This window comes from Nicotiana sylvestris, chromosome 12 (genome assembly GCF_000393655.2).
Source record: "Nicotiana sylvestris chromosome 12, ASM39365v2, whole genome shotgun sequence".
Classification (NCBI taxonomy): domain Eukaryota; kingdom Viridiplantae; phylum Streptophyta; class Magnoliopsida; order Solanales; family Solanaceae; genus Nicotiana; species Nicotiana sylvestris.
The window spans coordinates 71,871,155-71,890,003 of NC_091068.1; the positions used below are offsets into that span (position 1 = coordinate 71,871,155).

Here is an 18,849-nt window from a genome sequence, read left to right on the forward strand (position 1 = left end):
CCTTCTCCCCTTAAGTTGTCCGCTTGAGGGTCCTAGTTTAGACCTCTATAGTAACCTTACTCTGATCAATTGTGCATTCATCATGGTCAAACCTAGCCGGGTTATTATGTTGTCCGTATAATAACCCTTTAAGAAAAGCCTCACCTAAAATTCCATCGGGTTTTCCATAATCCCAACGGACGAAACCACGATTGTGTCCATTAATTTTGGAGAAATAAGTGCCAATATGCTAATCATTATTGTATAAATAGATGAACCTAGAGGGGGAAAGGGCCTAACCTATACTTTGTTTTGCAGAAAATGAGGCACGAAGTCCCCAGGTTTGGCATGGTCGGTAGCATACCTTCACTTCTGCTAGATTGGTGGAGGGATCTTCCTTCAAGTGACCAAAATCATGTGAAACGAGTCTTAGAAAATTTGCCTTCTCTATTGGATCTTCAGCTAAACAAAATGTTGATCGAGGCTACCACCATGTTCTAGGACAAAGAAAGGGCTCTGTTCCGCTTTGGAGACATAGAAATGACCCCCCCCCCTCTTGGAAGAAATAAGGGGATTCGCTGGGTTGCCTTGTGATAGCCCTGGTTTATTGACACCTAAAAATCGCACCACTAGGGGGTTTCTGAAGATGATGGGGTTAAAAAAGAATGACGACTTGGAGTGTTTGAAGAACTCCTATATACCTTTCGACTTCCTCTATGAACGATATGGTCACAGCAGCTCTTACCGTATTTTTGATGATGAATTCTCCATCACCTCCTTGGGTTGGATTCATCGCAGGGTATTTGTGTTCATTGTGTGTTTCTTGGGCATTCTAGTGTTCCCAATCCAAGGGGACAGAATCCACACCAGGTCGTCCATGGTGGCTAAAACTTTGATGGACAGGATCGAGGGGCAGACATATACCATTGTCCCTATGATCATTGGAGATATGTATCGGGCCTTGGAACGCTGTCAGAAGGGGTTCAGATTCTTCGAGGGTTGCAATTTGCTGCTGCAAGTTTGGCTGCTAGAACATCTCCAAAAGAGTCAATACCGTCAGGAATTTCCGCGAAGGCCGAGGAATGATCACATAGCATTTCATCATCTCAAGAGAATGACCTATATTCCAGATATGTTTGCCCAACCCAAGGATGTTGTAGGATGGGTGCAGTTTTTCAACAAGTTAACTGAGGACCAGGTTCAATGGATGTTCGAGTGGTTCCCTACCAACGAGTTCATCATTAGATCCAGGGATGTCCCCCACTTGGTACTAATTGGGTTAAGGGGCATATACCCTAATGCTTCCCTCGGGGTTATGAGACAGGCAGGCAGGAGGCAGGTCATACCGCGAGTTGCCAAAACGAGTCACTACAGGATGGATTTTCAGGATGATGACATCCCATACAAATGTGAAGCTCAGCACATGTGGCATTTGAAAATTATCGTGGAAAAGGACATCATCCAGTTGGATCGATATCATGCTGGTCATGTGTACTTTTACCCGTCATGGTTAGAGGATGACATAGAAGGAATATTTGAGCCAAGGGATGGTCTAGGAAACAGGGTCATAGATAAAGTTGCCAAATCACAGGTGAAATATAACAAATTGCGCAAAAGAATTTGCGAGTCTGAAGCCGAGCATATGGAGAAACATAAGGCCAATATGGAAATGATCAATGAGTGGAAAGAGAGGGTCGTTAAATCTAGCAAAAGGCTGGAATATTTGGAGTACAGTCTGATGGAATTAGAAGGAAGAATGAGGAAGAGAGTCATCGATTGTCAGAACGCTGAGGAAAGCGAAGGAGGACATTTGGCAAAGGCATTCTTACTGCTGAACCTGCGCAAATTGGGGAACTGGTCGACAAAAGCATCCAATTTGGAGAGGGTCCTTCTGGGACCAAGTAGATTAGGTTTACTTGCTTTTTTAAATGTAATGAGGCTCGGTGCCATTAGTAACATTATCTTATCTAGTGTCATTTTGGGGTCATCTATTTTTACATTAATGAAATGAGGCAATTATTGGCACTGAATTTCTCCAAATTTATTTGTCATCAGGCCTACCTCGGGCATGACGAGGCTCCTAAATTAGGACGCGAATTTACATTCCCGCAATATGTGTTTAAATACCTCAAGCTTTTCAGAACCCTTACTGACTTGTTTACCTTTCATTTTTTTATTCTTTATTATTCCTATCCCCTAAGGTTGGTTCGCACATACTGGCATCATAAGCATATCACACCAAATCTATAGGCCCTCCAACTCCTCCTCCTCCAAGTAATACGAGAAGCAGAGGGAAATCTAAAAGGATGACTTAAGTGGTATTCGAAAGGAAAATGTGGAGAATACGGAAACTTTAGACGGTTGGAGTACTCCGGCACCAAATGACTTAGTTTTGCGATTGGAACAAAAGATACTGGAGTTATAGGGGGAACTTGAGCAGGTCCGCAACTTAGCAAACCTATCCCTCACCCTGAACGTCCCCGATATCAACCAACAAAATATCAAAAACCCAGGTCTACCCCAAAATACACCAAACCAGCATCCACAAAACCCTCCTTCACCACATCAATATGCAACTCCGCCGCAAAATCTCAATCCCTTATCGATACCAACTCCACCATAATACCATCATCAACCAATCCAGTACCCACAAGCCACCACCTATCACACTCCTCAGAACACACCACAACCTAATCCCGATCCTCAGAACTCAACCAACGATTACCACTACACCCAAGTCCCTTGCACTCAATAAAACAACCATATATATGTGGAAACCGTTCCTCACTCTACTCAACCAATCTCCTATACACCAGAATCAGCTGGGAAGTACCTGGTCATCAAGAACATGGCTGAGGAACTCAAGAAACTGACCAGTCGAGTTCAGGGTGTCAAAGGAGGCAAAGGGATAGAAGGTCTGAATTATGAGGATATATGCATACAATCGTACGTGGAACTGCCAGAGGGTTAAAAACTTCCCAAGTTTGAAATGTTTGACAGAACAGGTGATCCCAAGGTTCATTTGAGAACTTACTGTGACAAGCTTGTGGGGGTAGGAAAAGATGAAAGAATCCGAATGAAGCTCTTCATGAGAAGTCTTTCCGGAGATGCCCTGTCCTGGTACATAAGCCAGAACCCTAAGAACTAAGCCAACTGGGTGAGCATGGTATCAGAATTTATGGGCCGGTTCAGATTCAACACGGAGAATGCACCGGATGTGTTCTACATCCAGAATTTAAAGAAGAATCCAATGGATACCTTCCGTGAGTATGCTACTCGGTGGAGGTCAGAAGCAGCCAAGGTCAGACCAGCACTAGAAGAAGAATAAATGAACAAGTTATTTGTCAGGGCACAGGACCCACAGTATTATGAAAGGCTAATGGTCATTGAGAATCACAAATTCTTCGATATCATCAAACTCGGAGAAAGGATTGAAGAAGGTATAAAAATCGGAATGGTGACAAATTTCAAGGTATTACAGGCCATGAACAAAGCATTGCAATCAGGAAGCATATCAAAGAAGAAAGACGTGGGGGAAGTAATGGTGGCTTAAGGACCAAAATCTTCGCTCACATACCAAACATCTCCACTCACATACCAAACAACTCCACCTATATACCAAGCACCTCCACCTACATACCAACCCTCAGTTCCCAAATATTCTCAACCCGCTACCACCTATCATACTTATAACACCCAGCCAACCTACTATCATTCACCTCCAACTCGTCCAGATTACCAATAACCCCGACCTAACTTTGATCGCAAACCACCCAGACAATACACCTTTATTGTTGAACCCATCGACCAGCTGTACGAAAGTTTGAAGGCTGCTGGTTATGTCACTCATATTCCTGCTGTGACAGTAGAGAACTCATTCCAATGGGTCAACCCAAACAAAACATGTGGATACCATTCTGGTATGAAGGGACACACCATTGACGAGTGCCGAACATTGAAAGATAAAATCCACACATTGATTGACAACAAGGTCATACAGTCAAAATAAGTTGCGCCCAATGTCCGCAACAATCCTCTCCCAGATCATAGGGGTGATGGGTACATGTGATTGAGACGGATGAGGAATGGGATCCTAAGGGGTCAATCGGGCTTATTCGGGAAGGTGACAACTTTAAACTTGCAGTCACACTCACTCTTATCATGGTGTAGACACAGTCTCCAGTCGAGCCGCATCGATTCTATTTGAGGTAGAGGTAGCTCTGCCTACAGCCACAGCTGCTCCATTTGAGGTAGAAGTGTCCACACCTTTCACAATAACAGTATCAACCACACCTCCTTTCAATTCCAAAGCCATACCTTGGGATTATGTTGCCAAAGCTAGGAGAAAGGGAAAGCCAAAGATGGAAGAATCTGATGCTACACAAGGAATGACCAAAACAGGAAGGGTCTATACACCTGAACATTTGGGAGGGTCGAGCAAGAAGGTTGCTACTAAGCAACCTGTCATTGAAACTGGACCGGATGATCTTTGGAGGAAAGTACAGGCGAGAGAATACTCCGTTTGAACAAAACCCCTGCTTAGATATCCATCTTATCACTATTGCAAAATTCAGAGGAGCACAAGAATGCTTTGATAAAAGTGTTAAATGAAGCTTATGTGCCCAACAATATCACCTGCGTAGAAATGGCCAACATGGTGGGGCAAGTGCTAGAAAGTCATAAGATCACCTTCCACGAGGATGAACTACTGCCCGAAGGGTTATGTCACAATGGGAATTGCACATCACAGTGCAGTTTGAAGACAAATTCATTTCCAGGGTCCTAATAGATGGAGGTTCAAGCCTCAACATTTGCCCATTGACTACTCTGAAAAGATTGGGCAAAGATTTCCATGAGATACGGGCAGGAAGTATGAACATGAAAGCCTTTGATGGGTCTCAAAGGGCCACGATTGGGGAGATTAATCTTTGTCTGCAGATGGGGCCAACTTGGTTCGATGTTGAATTCCAAGTGCTTGACATATCAGCTACATACAATCTTTTGTTGGGTAGAACTTGGATACATGTCGTTGGGGTTGTGGCTTCCACACTACACAAGGTAGTGAAGTTCGAATGGAACCATCAGGAGGTGATCATTCACGGAGATGAAAGTAATCCTATTTACGCCAGTCAAACCATCCCGGTTATCGAGAACAGAAGAAGGCTAGGAGAGGAGACTTATCACTACATCAAACATGTCAATGCTATTGAGAAAGACAAATGATGGAGCAACAAAATAGAAAGCATACTAGTATGGTCTGGGTATGAACCCGACAAAGGGCTTGGGAAGAATCTCTAGGGCATTACTAAACCAATACAGCTGAAACGTCGTGTTACCTTTGGGATCGGATACCAGTATACATGGCAAGAGTATGATGATTGGTCGCCTCCATTGCGTGGTCCTTGTTACCCTCTTTAGCAACCAGTGTCACATCTGGGTCAGACTTTTCATTAAGCTGATACAATATGGGGAACTACAGAAGAAGAAGCTTTAGCTAGGCTGAAGAATTTGTTCCTAGAGGATAAGGATATGAATTACAGTGCGATAATTAAGGAGGAGGAAGAAGGCCTCACCAATCAGAATGTGGAGAAAGGAGCCGTTCTTAGGAATTGGACTGCCACACCATCTCGTGCCCGCCGAGTCTTTGGGTAGCTTGGCATTTAGCCTAAATATTTCTATAGCCACGCTAGGCATTTCAGATGTTTCAGTAATTTTGTTTTTAAAGACACGTTTTGTTTCAAAATAATTTCTCGATTCATCGAGCCATACTTGTTTTGGATATTTTCAATTTTTATCAATGCATGGCTATTATTATTCATTATTATCTTTCACACTTTTCTTTCTACAGCATTATTATTACTTTTCCTGATAAACCGATGACTGTGACATGTAATGAGACAACGCAACTAAGGATAGTGAATCGGAGGAAAAAGATGAAATACCTGAGGAAATTGTCAGAGAGGTTGAGAACTTTGAGAATAAACCTAAGTCCAACCTGGACGAAACCGAAGCAGAAATTTGGGAGACGCCAAAATCGTCAGGGAGACTCCATAAGCATTCACTTATCACCGACAGAGAAGGAGGAGTACATTTGTTGCTTAAAGGAATATGAGGACATCTTTGCATGTTCATATGATGACATGACCGGTCTAAGCACATCCATAGTGGCTCACAAGTTGCCTACCAATCCAATGTGTCCACCAGTGAAGCAGAAACTTAGAAAGTTTAAACCAGATATGAGCCTGAAAATCAAGGAGGAAGTTACTAAGCAGATCAAAGACAAAGTCCTCAGGGTAGGTGAGTACCCAACCTGGTTAGCCAACATTGTACTAGTTCTGAAGAAAGATGGAAAAGTCAGAGTATGTGTTGACTATCAAGATTTAAATAGAGCAAGTCCCAAGGACGACTTTCCATTGCCAAATATACACATCCTGATCGACAATTACGCCAAGCATGAGCTCCAATCCTTTGTAGATTACTTCGCGGGTTATCACCAGATCTAGATGGATGAAGAAGACGCAGAGAAAATAACTTTCATTACACCATAGGGGGTGTACTACTATAAGATGATTCCATTTGTTCTAAAGAACGCTGAGGCTACTTACATGAGAGCCATGACAACCATATTCCATGATATGATACCCAAAGAAATAGAAGTGTATGTTGACGATGTCATTATCAAATCCAAGAGGGTCGTAGATCACATAGAAGAATTGAGAAAATTCTTTGATAGGTTAAGGAGGTACAATTTAAAGCTGAACCACACAAAATGTGTATTCGGGGTTCCCATGGGAAAACTATTGGGATTCATTGTCAGCCGCCGAGGGATCGAGTTGGACCCGTCAAAAGTTAAGGCTATTCAAGAGTTACCGTCACCAAAGAGTAAGAAGGACGTGATGAGATTCTACGGACGTCTCAACTATATCAGTCGTTCCATAGCACATTCTACATTTATATGTGAACCCATAGTCAAAATGTTGAGGAAAGATGTTGAAACAAGTTGGACCGAAGATTGTCAGAAAGCTTTCGACAAAATCTAGGAAAACTTGTCCACACCACTAGTCCTAGTCCCTCCAGAACCTGGGAGACCTTTGCAACTCTATCTATCTATGTTAGATGGAGCTTTCGGATGTGTTTTGGGACAACATGACGAGATAGGGAGAAAGGAGCAAGCCATATACTACTTGAGTAAGAAGTTCACACCCTATGAGGCACAATACTCTCTATTGGAATGCACTTGTTGTGCTTTGACCTGGACGGCTCAGAAATTGAGGCAGTACTTCTATGCCTATACCATATACCTCATATCTAGGATGGACCCTCTGAAGTACATCTTTCAGAAGCCCATGCCGACCGGAAAATTAGCCAAGTGGAAGATATTGTTAAGTGAGTTCGACATCATCTATGCAACTCAGAAGGCGGTCAAAGGACAAGCATTGGCAGACCATCTTGCTGAAAATCCTATGGGAGGAGAATACTAACCCTTAAAAATGTATTTTCTCGACGAAGAAGTATCATTCGTAGGAGAGGACATTATTGAGGCTTGCGACGGTTGGAGGATGTTCTTTGATGGAGCTGCAAACTTCAAAAAAGTGGGAATTGGAGTTGTTTTGGTATCAGAAATAGGTCAACACTACCCTGTATCTGCGAAGCTTAGGTTTCCATGCACCAACAACATGGCGGAATATAAGGCTTGTATCATGGGGATCAATCTGGCCATCGATATGAATATACAAGAGTTACTGGTGATTGGAGATTTGGATCTTCTGGTACATCAGGTTCAAGGAGAGTGGGCTATGAAGAACACCGTGATACTACCATACTTGTATCATGTGCAGGAATTGACGAAAAGATTCACAAAGATAGAATTCTAACATGTGCCCAGAATTCAAAACGGGTTTGCAGACACATTGGCCACTTTCTCATCAATGATACAACATCCAGACAAGAATTTTATTGATCCAGTCTCGGTGAGGATCTATAAGCAACTGGCTTACTGAGTTCATGTTGAACAAGAAACGGATGGAAAGACTTGGTTCCACGACATCAAAGAATATTTGACAAGAGAAGAATACCCGGAACAGGCGAACCATACTCAGAAACGCACACTGCGGAGGCTATCCAATCACTTCTTCCAAAGTAGAGAGACCCTATATAAAAGAAACCCTGATCTAGGATTGTTAAGGTGTGTTGACGCAAAGGAAGCTTCCAGATTGCTCAAAGAAATACATGTCGGAACTTGTGGACCATATATGAATAGTTTTGTTCTAGCCAAGAAAATACTTAGAGATTGATATTTTTGGATAACCATGGAGACGTACAGAAATGCCACCAATGTCAAGTACATGCAGACATGATAAGGATACCACCCAATGAGCTCAACGCAACAAGTGCACCTTGGCCCTTTGTTGCCTGGGGAATGGATGTCATTGGTCCGATCGAGCCCACTGCTTTAAACCGGCACAGGTTTATTTTAGTGGCCATTGACTACTTCACAAAATGGATAGAGGCTGCATCCTGCAAAGCTATAACCAAGAAAGTTGTCGCAGACTTTGTTAAGGATCGTATTGTTTGCCAATTCGGAGTTCCCGAGTCCAATATCACTGATAATACCGCCAATCTCAACAGTGACCTGATGAAAGCCATGTGTAAAACCTTTAAAGTCAAACACGAAAACTCTACAGCATATAGACCTCAAATGAATGAAGCTGTGGAAGCTGCCAACAAGAAGATACTAAGGAAGATGGTAGAAAACCACAAACAATGGCATAAGGTACCGCACTACATTCCGTACATCAACTGGGGCAACCCCCTATTTACTGGTTTATGGTACCGAAGTTGTCATCCCAGCCAAGGTAGAGATTCCTTCTTTAAGAATCATACAGGAAACCGAACATATTGATGCAGAACAGATAAGGAGCCGCAATGAGCAACTGGCCCTTATGGATGGAAAAAGAATGAATGCAGTATGTCACAGTCAGCTTTATCAGAACAAAATGTCCATATCTTTCAACAAAGTAATCAAACCAAGACAGTTTGCACCAGGACAGCTGGTGCTGAAGAAGATCTTCCTACATCAAGATGAAGCCAAAGGGAAATTCTCTCCCAGCTGGCGAGGTCCCTACAGGGTTCACCGGGTGCTAATAGGAGGAGCACTCATACTTGCAGAAATGGACGGAGAAGTCTATCCAAAACCAATCAATTCAGATGCAGTCAAGAGATACTATGTTTAGACTGTTTACATTTCTTCATCTGATATAATTGAACTATGCTTGACCTGATTTCCATTTAAGAGAGGATACGTAGGCATCCCTGTGGGTTCGTTCATATCATAATAAAATTTTCATTTTCCCCTAGAACTAGAAACTGGGGCAGAATTTTGAGGAGGACCCTCAAAATTTCGGAGAAAGTCCAGCCAACGCCATCATAGGCTAGAAAATCAGAAATTGATTAAGAAACTGGGGCAGAATTTTGAGAAGGATTCTCAAAATTCCGGAGAAAGTACAGCAAATTTCGTCGCACGTAAACGGCCGAAGGATCATTTACTAAACTGGGCAGAATTTTGAGGAGGACCCTCAAAATTCTAATACGAGAAAGCTGCAATGTCTTTGATATGTGTTACAGTCACTAGTTCATCTAAATTACTTGATATTTCACTATGTTTTCTAGAATAACTCTACTTTCGTCAATAAGTGTATATTTTCGAAAACTCTAATTCCGTGACAGCCAGGTGTTACCCAGGGCAACTCAAACAAGGCCTCCAGAACAGAGCGGAGCAAATCTAGCAGACGAAGGCACGAACCAACCTCCCCTTACAAAAACGTATAATTTTTCCTTGAGCACAGGCACATTTGATGTAATAGTAGCACTTGCAAATATATACACACAGCAAAATCACTATCAATCGGGCCACCATACACCAAATATACCTCCAGCTAAGACACATTTTACTCCTACCTGCTACCTATTTATTGCATAAGGCTAAGCATTGGCTTCTACTTGTGTGAGACTAAGCTTTGTCTCTAATCCGGCAACAGGCTAAGCCCTGCCTCCATATTTGCATAAGGCTAAGCATTGCCTTCTCTTTGCATGAAACTAAGCCCTATTTCAATTTTTGCATGAGGCTAAGCCCTGCCTCTACATTTGCATAAGGCTTCTCTTTGCATGAGACTAAGCCCTGTCTCAAATTTTGCATGAGGCTAAGCCCTGCCTCCACACTTGCATAAGGCTAAGCACTGCCTTATCTTTGTATGAGACTAAGACCTATCTCAAATCTTTCATGAGGCTAAGCCCTGCCTCTACATTTTCATAAGGCTAAGCATTGCCTTCTCTTTGCATGAGACTAAGCCCTGTCTAAATTTTTGCATGAGGCTAAGCCCTGCCTCCACATTTGCATAAGGCTAAGCATTGCCTTCTCTTTGCATGAGACTAAGCCTTGTCTCAAATCTTGCATGAGGCTAAGCCCTGCCTCCACATTTTCATAAGGCTAAGCACTACCTTCTTTTTGCATGATACTAAGCCCTATCTCAAATCTTGCATGAGGCTAAGCTCTGCCTCCGTATCTGCGTAAGGCTAAGCATTGCCTTCTATTTGCATGAGACTAAGCCCTGTTTCAAATGTTTCATGAGGCTAAGCCATGCCTCCACATTTGCATAAGGCTAAGCATACCTTCTCTTTGCATGAGACTAAGCCTTGCCTCAAATCTTGCATAAGGCTAACCCCTGCCTCCGTATTTGCATAAGGCTAAGCATTGCTTTCTCCTTGCATGAGGCTAAGAACTGCATCCATATTTGCATAAGGATAAGCATTGCCTTCTCCTTCCATGAGGCTAAGCTCTGCCTCTATATTTGCGTAAGGCTAAGTATTGCCTTCTCTGTGCATTAGACTAAGCTCTGTCTCATATTTTGCATGAATCTAAGCCCTACCTCCATATTTACATAAGTCTAAGCATTGCTTTCTCTTTGCATGAGACTAAGCCATATCTCAAATCTTGCATGAGGCTAAGCCATGCCTCCATATTTGCATAAGGCTAACCACTGCCTTCTCATGGGACTAAGCATTGTCCCTCCCTGCATAAATGTTGCTTTATTCTTGTCACTATCTTTTCTCTCGGGCTAAGCTCTGCCCTCAACCTCACAAAATTAAGCCTTGTCTTGCTGATTTTAGCAACATATTATTTCATCTCAGGGCTGAAATATCACCAACTTGTCCAAAGACGTCATTGTCTAAAGGTATCATTCTCATAGCCGGAAGACACCATGCCATGGCCTGATGATCTCTCATATTTGTATATCATTATTCAAAGGCGTCATGGTTCGGAGGCACCATCCTCATGGCCCAAGAACATCATTTCATGGCCTGCGAATCCTCTATCTCACAATTCATTTGCCAAGACATCATGGTCTAAGGATGTCATCCGCACCGTCCAAAGCCAATATTTCATGGTCCAAAGGGAATTTGCATCATCCTTATGGTTGCATGCATTGTGTTTTAAGTTTTGCAGGTAAACCGTTCTTCAAACAGGAGCAACATTTGCTCCGGTTTCCGCTCATACCACTTTCGCTTTCCCATTATAACCGATTCCCATTAATTACCATCCTACTCTGTGATATCCAGCTATCTACCCTATTATACATCCGTTACACCCCAGGCTCACGACCATAACTCCATCCAACATTACCCTTCACAAAAGAACCTTTGCTGAAACTGGCTACCATTCCTATAACAACTCCAACAGCTTTATTCACTAGTGGGTCCAGAACTACATATGATCTGATTTCTATAAAATCAGGGATATGTAGGCAGCTCAAACACAGGATTCGGCCTATATTTTCCAAAACACCCATTCGGTTAAAATCAGTCATTATTTCTTTACCCGAAAACTCTTTCATCCTTCCCGAGTAAAGAGGGGCAATTGTTGATACCCAAATTTTCCCTCATATATTTTATAAATGTGCAAACACACTTTCAAAATATTGTACCTGCTTTTACAAGCATGCACAAGTGTTTTACAAATTTTTTCTACAATTTTTAGGCCCTAAATCCATTTATTTCTGCATTTTTAATTACATAAATGTTCAAAACTATCCCTTATATTATTTTATGATTATTTAATCATCTAAATTCATCATTTATGATCATATGAGTGTTCAAATATTTTAATTGCATTTTTTATAATTATATTTGCATGTTTAAGACTATAATTGCATATTTGCAAATATAGCCCCTACATAGGCATAACTACATTATCTATACAGAAATTAAATTTTATATTTTTATAATATTGATTAATTATTTTAAATCACCTTCATGCTTGAAAATCATTTTTTATCATTTTATTATGTATTTTCAAAATTATATTTATAAGTAAAATGAGTATTTAAATAACAGCCCCTAATGTACACCGAAAATCAGACCCCCAACCTAATTTATTAAACTCAAGCCCAATTCAAATCCGACCCAACCCAACCCAATTAAACCTAACTTGACCCAAACCCCCTTCTAATCCTGGTCGTTCATCTCTGAGATCAATGGCCCTTATTCTTTCTTACCATATTAATCTCAAACCCCCCCCCCAACCTTGCCCATTTCTCATTACACTATGCTGCTTTCGTTCCCTCATCTCTTCAATTCTCTCTCAACTCAACCTAACCCTAATCGCCGTCACCGGCGAAGACCTCCTTTCCATGGAGTTTCTATGCATTCTTCGACCATTACCGGCCTTCTATACCTCCTGGCTGTTTGATTACATGGATTCTTAAAAGAATCTCAAGGAGATTCAACCTAGTTCTTTGTCCGAAATTTGTTTACAGACATGTCTATGGCCATTTTCGTTTGTGAGGGTTGTTTTCTTCCTATTTTTTGTTCGAATCTATGAGTTTTGACTGATTTTCTTTCGTCTCTATCATTTCCAAAAACCCTAGTCTTATGACTACTTGGGTCTGTTCGGATCCTTATAGATCTGAAATGTTCTGAGTATTTTTCGGTATTTTTCTACGAAAACAACTTTCTATTTCTCTTATCATTACCTGATTTCAATGATTTCTAAGAACTAGGGTTCGTCCTAAGTTCTCTTCAAACGATTTTCAAACTTCCAAGTGTTGAATCTAACTATTCTTTACTGGTTTGATTAATTTTTGTGTATATGCTTAAACCCTAGGTCTTTCTGTTTCCGACACTAGTTATTTTAGTGATTTTTCCCCTTATTTATTTATTTCTGTCAATCCAATATATTGATTGATTTTTATTTGGGATTTGAATCATATTTTCATGTTAAGATCAGTATCTCTCTGTGATTTTTACCTATTTCCTTATTTGTGACTTTATTTAGTAATACTTGCCTTATTTGAAACTATCAGTCTAACTTAGGGATTTGATTGATTCCCACTTGGTATGAGAATGATTTCTTGCCTTATTTGAGCCCTAGTTTTGTACCATTAATTGACTCTCCTCATACTAAGGGGTCTCTTCCGGATTCTTCTATATGAATTGACTGGTTAATTGGCTGATTGATTTATTTGATTACTATGATTCACTCTTTACCTTATTTGTTTTTACCTCATTAAGTGCTATATATACTCTCATTCTGATTCATCTAAGGACATGAACAACATTTCACAAACACACTCACACATAAACTCTGCTCTCATCTCTCTCTACTACTTGTGCTCATTGTTTGCTTAGTCGGCTGAAAGTCAGGACTAGACTGTTGAATCCTTCTACTTTACTTTCTGCTTTTGCTTCTTTAACTGGTATGGTCTCACTTTACTATCATGCAAACCTCTGTATGATTTGATCTGTGTATTTCTTATTCCCAATATGTCCATTTTATGTTACTAAATCAGTAGGATCTTCATATTCAGCCTGTTTATCTTTAACTAGACCTATGTGATTCATGCTCATTATTCCTAGTCAGTATGTGTACTGCCATTCAATTAGACTACATATTTCCTGCTATTCAACTTAACCCATATGCTTCCTTATAATAACATGCCTACTTCTATCTTAATCGAGCATATGTGTCTGTTGCAATAACATGTTTACTTTGATGTTGACTACAATAACATGTCTACTTCTATCTGATTGAACCCATGTGTGTCTTAATCTCAATCTATTTATTCTTGCTTTAGTTAGACTTCTGTGTTTCTAGACTCATCCTTAGTGACTGAATGCTCACCTAGTGACAGTTAATTAACGAAATTGAAACTCTAAGTTACCCTGTTTCTGTATGCCATTTGACTGCTAGGACTTTTGTTTGAGTTACAATGATTGAATGATCCTTGATACACTGGAGTTCGGCTTTCCAAAACCTGCTCACAAAGGGTTACTTTGAAATTTTCTAGTATGAGCATTGTCGGGGTCCATGAGGCCCTTGGGAACTTTGACACACCAGGATACTATTGGATGCACTATGAGGTTATGGCATTTTTTGGATTGGTTGAAGGCCTAGTCTGCCAGGTTTATCCTTTTGGCCTATATTCAAGCTCCCTATAGTTGTAGCAATTTCACTTCTGTAATTCATTATTAATGTTGGTCTGTAATAATAATTTCTTGTAAACAGATATTGGGGAAATTAGTAAAATGGAGGGATTCTTATACATATCCTGTTGGGAAAGGGTAGATACCATGCCTATAGGTTGTTACAATATATATTTATTTAGATACTATGCCTATAGGTTGCTACAATATTTGTCTATTTAGATACCATGCCTATAAGTTGTTACAATGTTTGTTCATTTAGACATCATGCCAATAGGATTCAAAAATCGACCCTGCATTCTAGATAACATGTCTGTAAATTTGTTGTGATGTTTGCTTAGATAACATTCCTATAGGTTGTTACAATATTGTTTATTTATATACCATGCCTATATGGGTTTTAAAATTAACCAGTCCTACCTGTAAGTTTGAAAAGATCAGTTTCTGCATATTAACAAGGTTTAAATCAGTCTTTTGCATGTTTTAAAACTAATTGCTGCATTTAGATTCCATGCCTATAGGATTCTAAATCAATTTCTGCATTTAGCTGCCAGTATCTATAATTCTAAAATCAGTTATCACACCTAGACAGCTTGCCTATAGGACTTAATAAACTCAAACCATTTTAAACTGATTACATTTAGACAGCATGTTTATATGGTATTACATATCTACGCCTAGGCAAGCCTATAGGTAATAAAGGTCTAATAAAACTATGAAACTATGCTTTGCTTACTTGTGACTGCCCAGATTCAATAGGTTTTAAAATCAGTAGGCAAACTGATTAGGTCTTTAACACTTTGCCTTAACTCAATGCTACATATTCTCTGCTTGTCATGCTCACCTAGATATCCTGTTCTAGGACCTCTCTAAAATATCTTAAACCTGATGTTCGAGACGTGCACTTGCTTGCTCTATTTGTGTTGGTAAAAATGTGAGCCTTTAACTGTTCTATCCTTAGTCCAGTCCTACGTGTTTTGTTTGTTGCCTAGAGTTTTCTCCTTTTAATTACTATAGGAGAGTCTATATCCACCTTAACTAGAAGCTCTAAATACCTCTGGGACTATATACGTAAAGGGACGGGTAGTGTATGCATAAGATACATCCTAAGGTTGCTAGAATGCTTTAGGCTATGACCAAGGGGAGGGTAATTGGGTAGTAAAGGATATGATGACCTGTGCGCTAATGCCACGTGTAACCCCTCTAGTTGAGGAAGGATTACTATGTATTGTACAGATGTGATCCTATAGGCTAACAAACCTAGGACTCCCCTCATCTTATTTACATATGTGTGCTCAGACTGCTTATCTGTTAAATTTCCTTTATCTTATATGTGTGCTTAGACTGCCTATTTACTAAATGAGTAATTCACATAATCTGAGTTTGGTCGGGACCCACCATTATGGATCGCGAGGGGTGCCTATCACCTTCCCCTCAAGGTTATTTCGAGCCCTTACCCAATCTCTGGTAAATGCAAACCAATCTATGAGTTACTTGCTTTAGGTGCCCTAACGCACCTTAAATCCGTTAGGTGGCGACTCTTCAAATTCAAATACCCAATTCCCAAAAGGAAATGAGTTGTTCTAAATAAATATCAAAACTCGGACTCCGCGAGGAAAAAGGAGGCGCAACAATCACATGACTTGAACATCGTCGCTACTTCATCGAGGTTAGTCTTGATACTTACTGAGTACATATTTTTCTATATTCATATTACACTACTACATATCTTTATGAAGATACGAGTGTTGGAGGTAGTGGTCCTCGAGAGTACGCTTTGAATGTTTAGGAGGATTCAAGGTATTGTTGCATGGACGCTACAAATCTTTGGAGTCCCCTTCTCTTATTTTCATATTGTTATATTACTTTCAAATAGTATTGTCCTTATTTACACTCATTATGTATTCTGTTTGGAGCTCACGACTCAATATTACTGGTTTTGGAATATTTGGCTTATGTACCTATATTTTGTCTTTGGTAAGGTTTATTCCACAATTTATGTCAGATTTAGACTTAATATATCTTATTTCGATGTTTGTATGTTTTTGTGATTGGCTTACCTAGTCTTAGAGGTTAGGTTCCATCACGACCATTGGTGGGATTTTGGATCGTGACAAGTTGGTATTATAGCTTTAGGTTCATTGGTTCGACAAGTCATGAGCAAGTCTAGTAGAGTCTTGTGGATCGGTACGGAGATATATGTACTTATCTTCGAGAGGCTATCGAGCTGTTAGGAAACTTCACTTTCTATCATTCTTTATCGTACAGATTTGTTTATTCCAAAATTTAAATCTTTACTCTTCTATTCTCTCACAGATGATGAGAACACGTTCTTTTGGATCAGCTGAGCAGACACCAGTGCCCCGTGTTAGAGCCGTAAGTCAGGGCTGAGGTAGAGGCCGAAGTAGGGTATGCGCCACAGCTAGAGACCCTTCTAGAGCAACAATGGTATATCCACTAGTACCTCTAATTGAGGAGCAGGATCCTGATCATGGTGAGCAGGTAGGACCCACTCGGGAACCTAAGGGGCCTATTGCTACCTTTAGACTTCAATAAACCTTGGCTCATTTTATGAGTATGTCCGAGATCTTGCCCCAGGCAGGGTTAATTCCGGTTGCACCAACTACTTCATATGCTGAGGAAGGAGCCCAAACTCCCGCCACACGTATACTAGAGCAACCATCTCATGTTTATCATATATCGGGTGTTATGCTAGTATGGCCAGTAGTTGCAGTTCAGCCTAAGGTAGGGCCAGTTATGTCTACTAAGGAGAAGAAGAGTTTGGAGAGAGACATCGACCTCCCCAGTTTAGTGGAGGGGCTTCTGAGGATGCACATAGTTTTTTGAATTAGCATCATCGAATTCTGCGTACTTTGGACTTGATGGAATTGAAAAGGGTAGGCTTTACTACATTTCAGTTGACGAGGCCAATGTACAGATGATGGAAGGCATATGAGGTGAGTAGTCCTGCTGGCGCAGCACCACTTACATGGTCCAAATTCTCAGATCTTTTCTTGGTAGATTTTATCCCACAAACATGTAGGGATAAGTTGCACAATGATTTTGAGCATTTGCACTAGGAGGGTATGATTGTGACCCAGTATGCTATGAGGTTTACAAAGTTATCACGCTATGCAACTCCTTTAATTTATACGGTGAGGGAGAGAGTCCATAGATTTTTGGAGGGACTCAACTACAACCTTAGATTTGGGATTTCATAGGAGATGCAGACTAAGAACACATTTATTTAGGCTGTGGAGATTTCTAGGAGGTTAAAGCATATCCGTATGCAGGAGAATGAGGATAGGGAGGATAAGAAGCCTTATGGTTCTGAATGATTTAGTGGCTTCTACTCTACAGTAAAGGTTCGACTTGGCAGAGATCATTTCAGTCAACCATTTCAATTTGCACTTCAGGTTTCACGTAGTGCTCTAACTAGACGTGGATTTTAGAGCACTCATACCTAGTAATCATCCTTTAGTGTACCTCCTACACGGGGCTCTTACAGAGATTATTCCAATCATCCGGGGCTATGTTCGAAGAGAGGTTACTTTGAGTGTGGTGATATAAGGCATATCATGAGAGATTGTCCCACACTTCGGATGAGTGTACCTCAATAGGGTACTCATTATATTATTCTCGCTCCAGATGCTACACCACATGTACAACCAGCCAGAGGTGGGCGACATATGGGTAGAGGTTGACCTAGGGGGGGCATGCTCATTGTTATGCTTTTCCTGGTATGATTGAGGCAGTTGCATCAGATGCAGTAATTACAGGTTTTGTCCCGATCTATTATGGAGATGCTTTAGTTTTATTTGATTTGGGTTCTACTTATATGTATGTGTCATCCTACTTCTCTTTATATTTGGATATGTCTCATGATTCTTTAGCTATTTTTTATGTGTCTACAGTCGTTGGAGATTCTATTCTGGTTGATCGTGTCTATCGTGCTTGTGTGGTGAATATTAGGGGCTATGAGATGAGGATTGATCTTTTGCTTCATAATATGGTGGACTTTGATGTGATTTTGGGTATGGATTGGTTATTTCCATACCATGCTATTCTTGATTGTCACGCTAAGACTAAGACATTGGCTATGCCGAGGTTGTCGGGGTTAGAATGGAAAGTTCAGTTGGTCATATTCCTAGTAAGGGAGTTTCTTTTCTAAAGGCTCAATAGACGGTTGTGAAGAGATATTTTCTGTACTTAGCCTTTGGTAGAGATGTCAATGCTTTTACTTCTACGATTGATTCAGTCTCCGTGGTAAAAGAGTTTCCAGATGTGTTCCCTACAGACCCACCGGGCATGCCACATGATAGGAACATTGATTTTGGTATTGATTTGGCACCGAGAACTCAGCCAATATCTATTCCACCGTATGACATGATT

The 18,849-nt window shown here is 40.7% G+C and overlaps 1 protein-coding gene across 1 annotated transcript; it reads left to right on the plus strand.

The window, feature by feature from the left end:
- The first annotated feature begins 18,199 nt into the window (after positions 1-18,199).
- Positions 18,200-18,628, plus strand: LOC138883201 (uncharacterized). Its single transcript, XM_070163867.1, has one exon. It carries the CDS (start codon positions 18,200-18,202, stop codon positions 18,626-18,628), a length of 429 nt encoding a protein of 142 aa, XP_070019968.1.
- Positions 18,629-18,849: the final 221 nt, after the last annotated feature.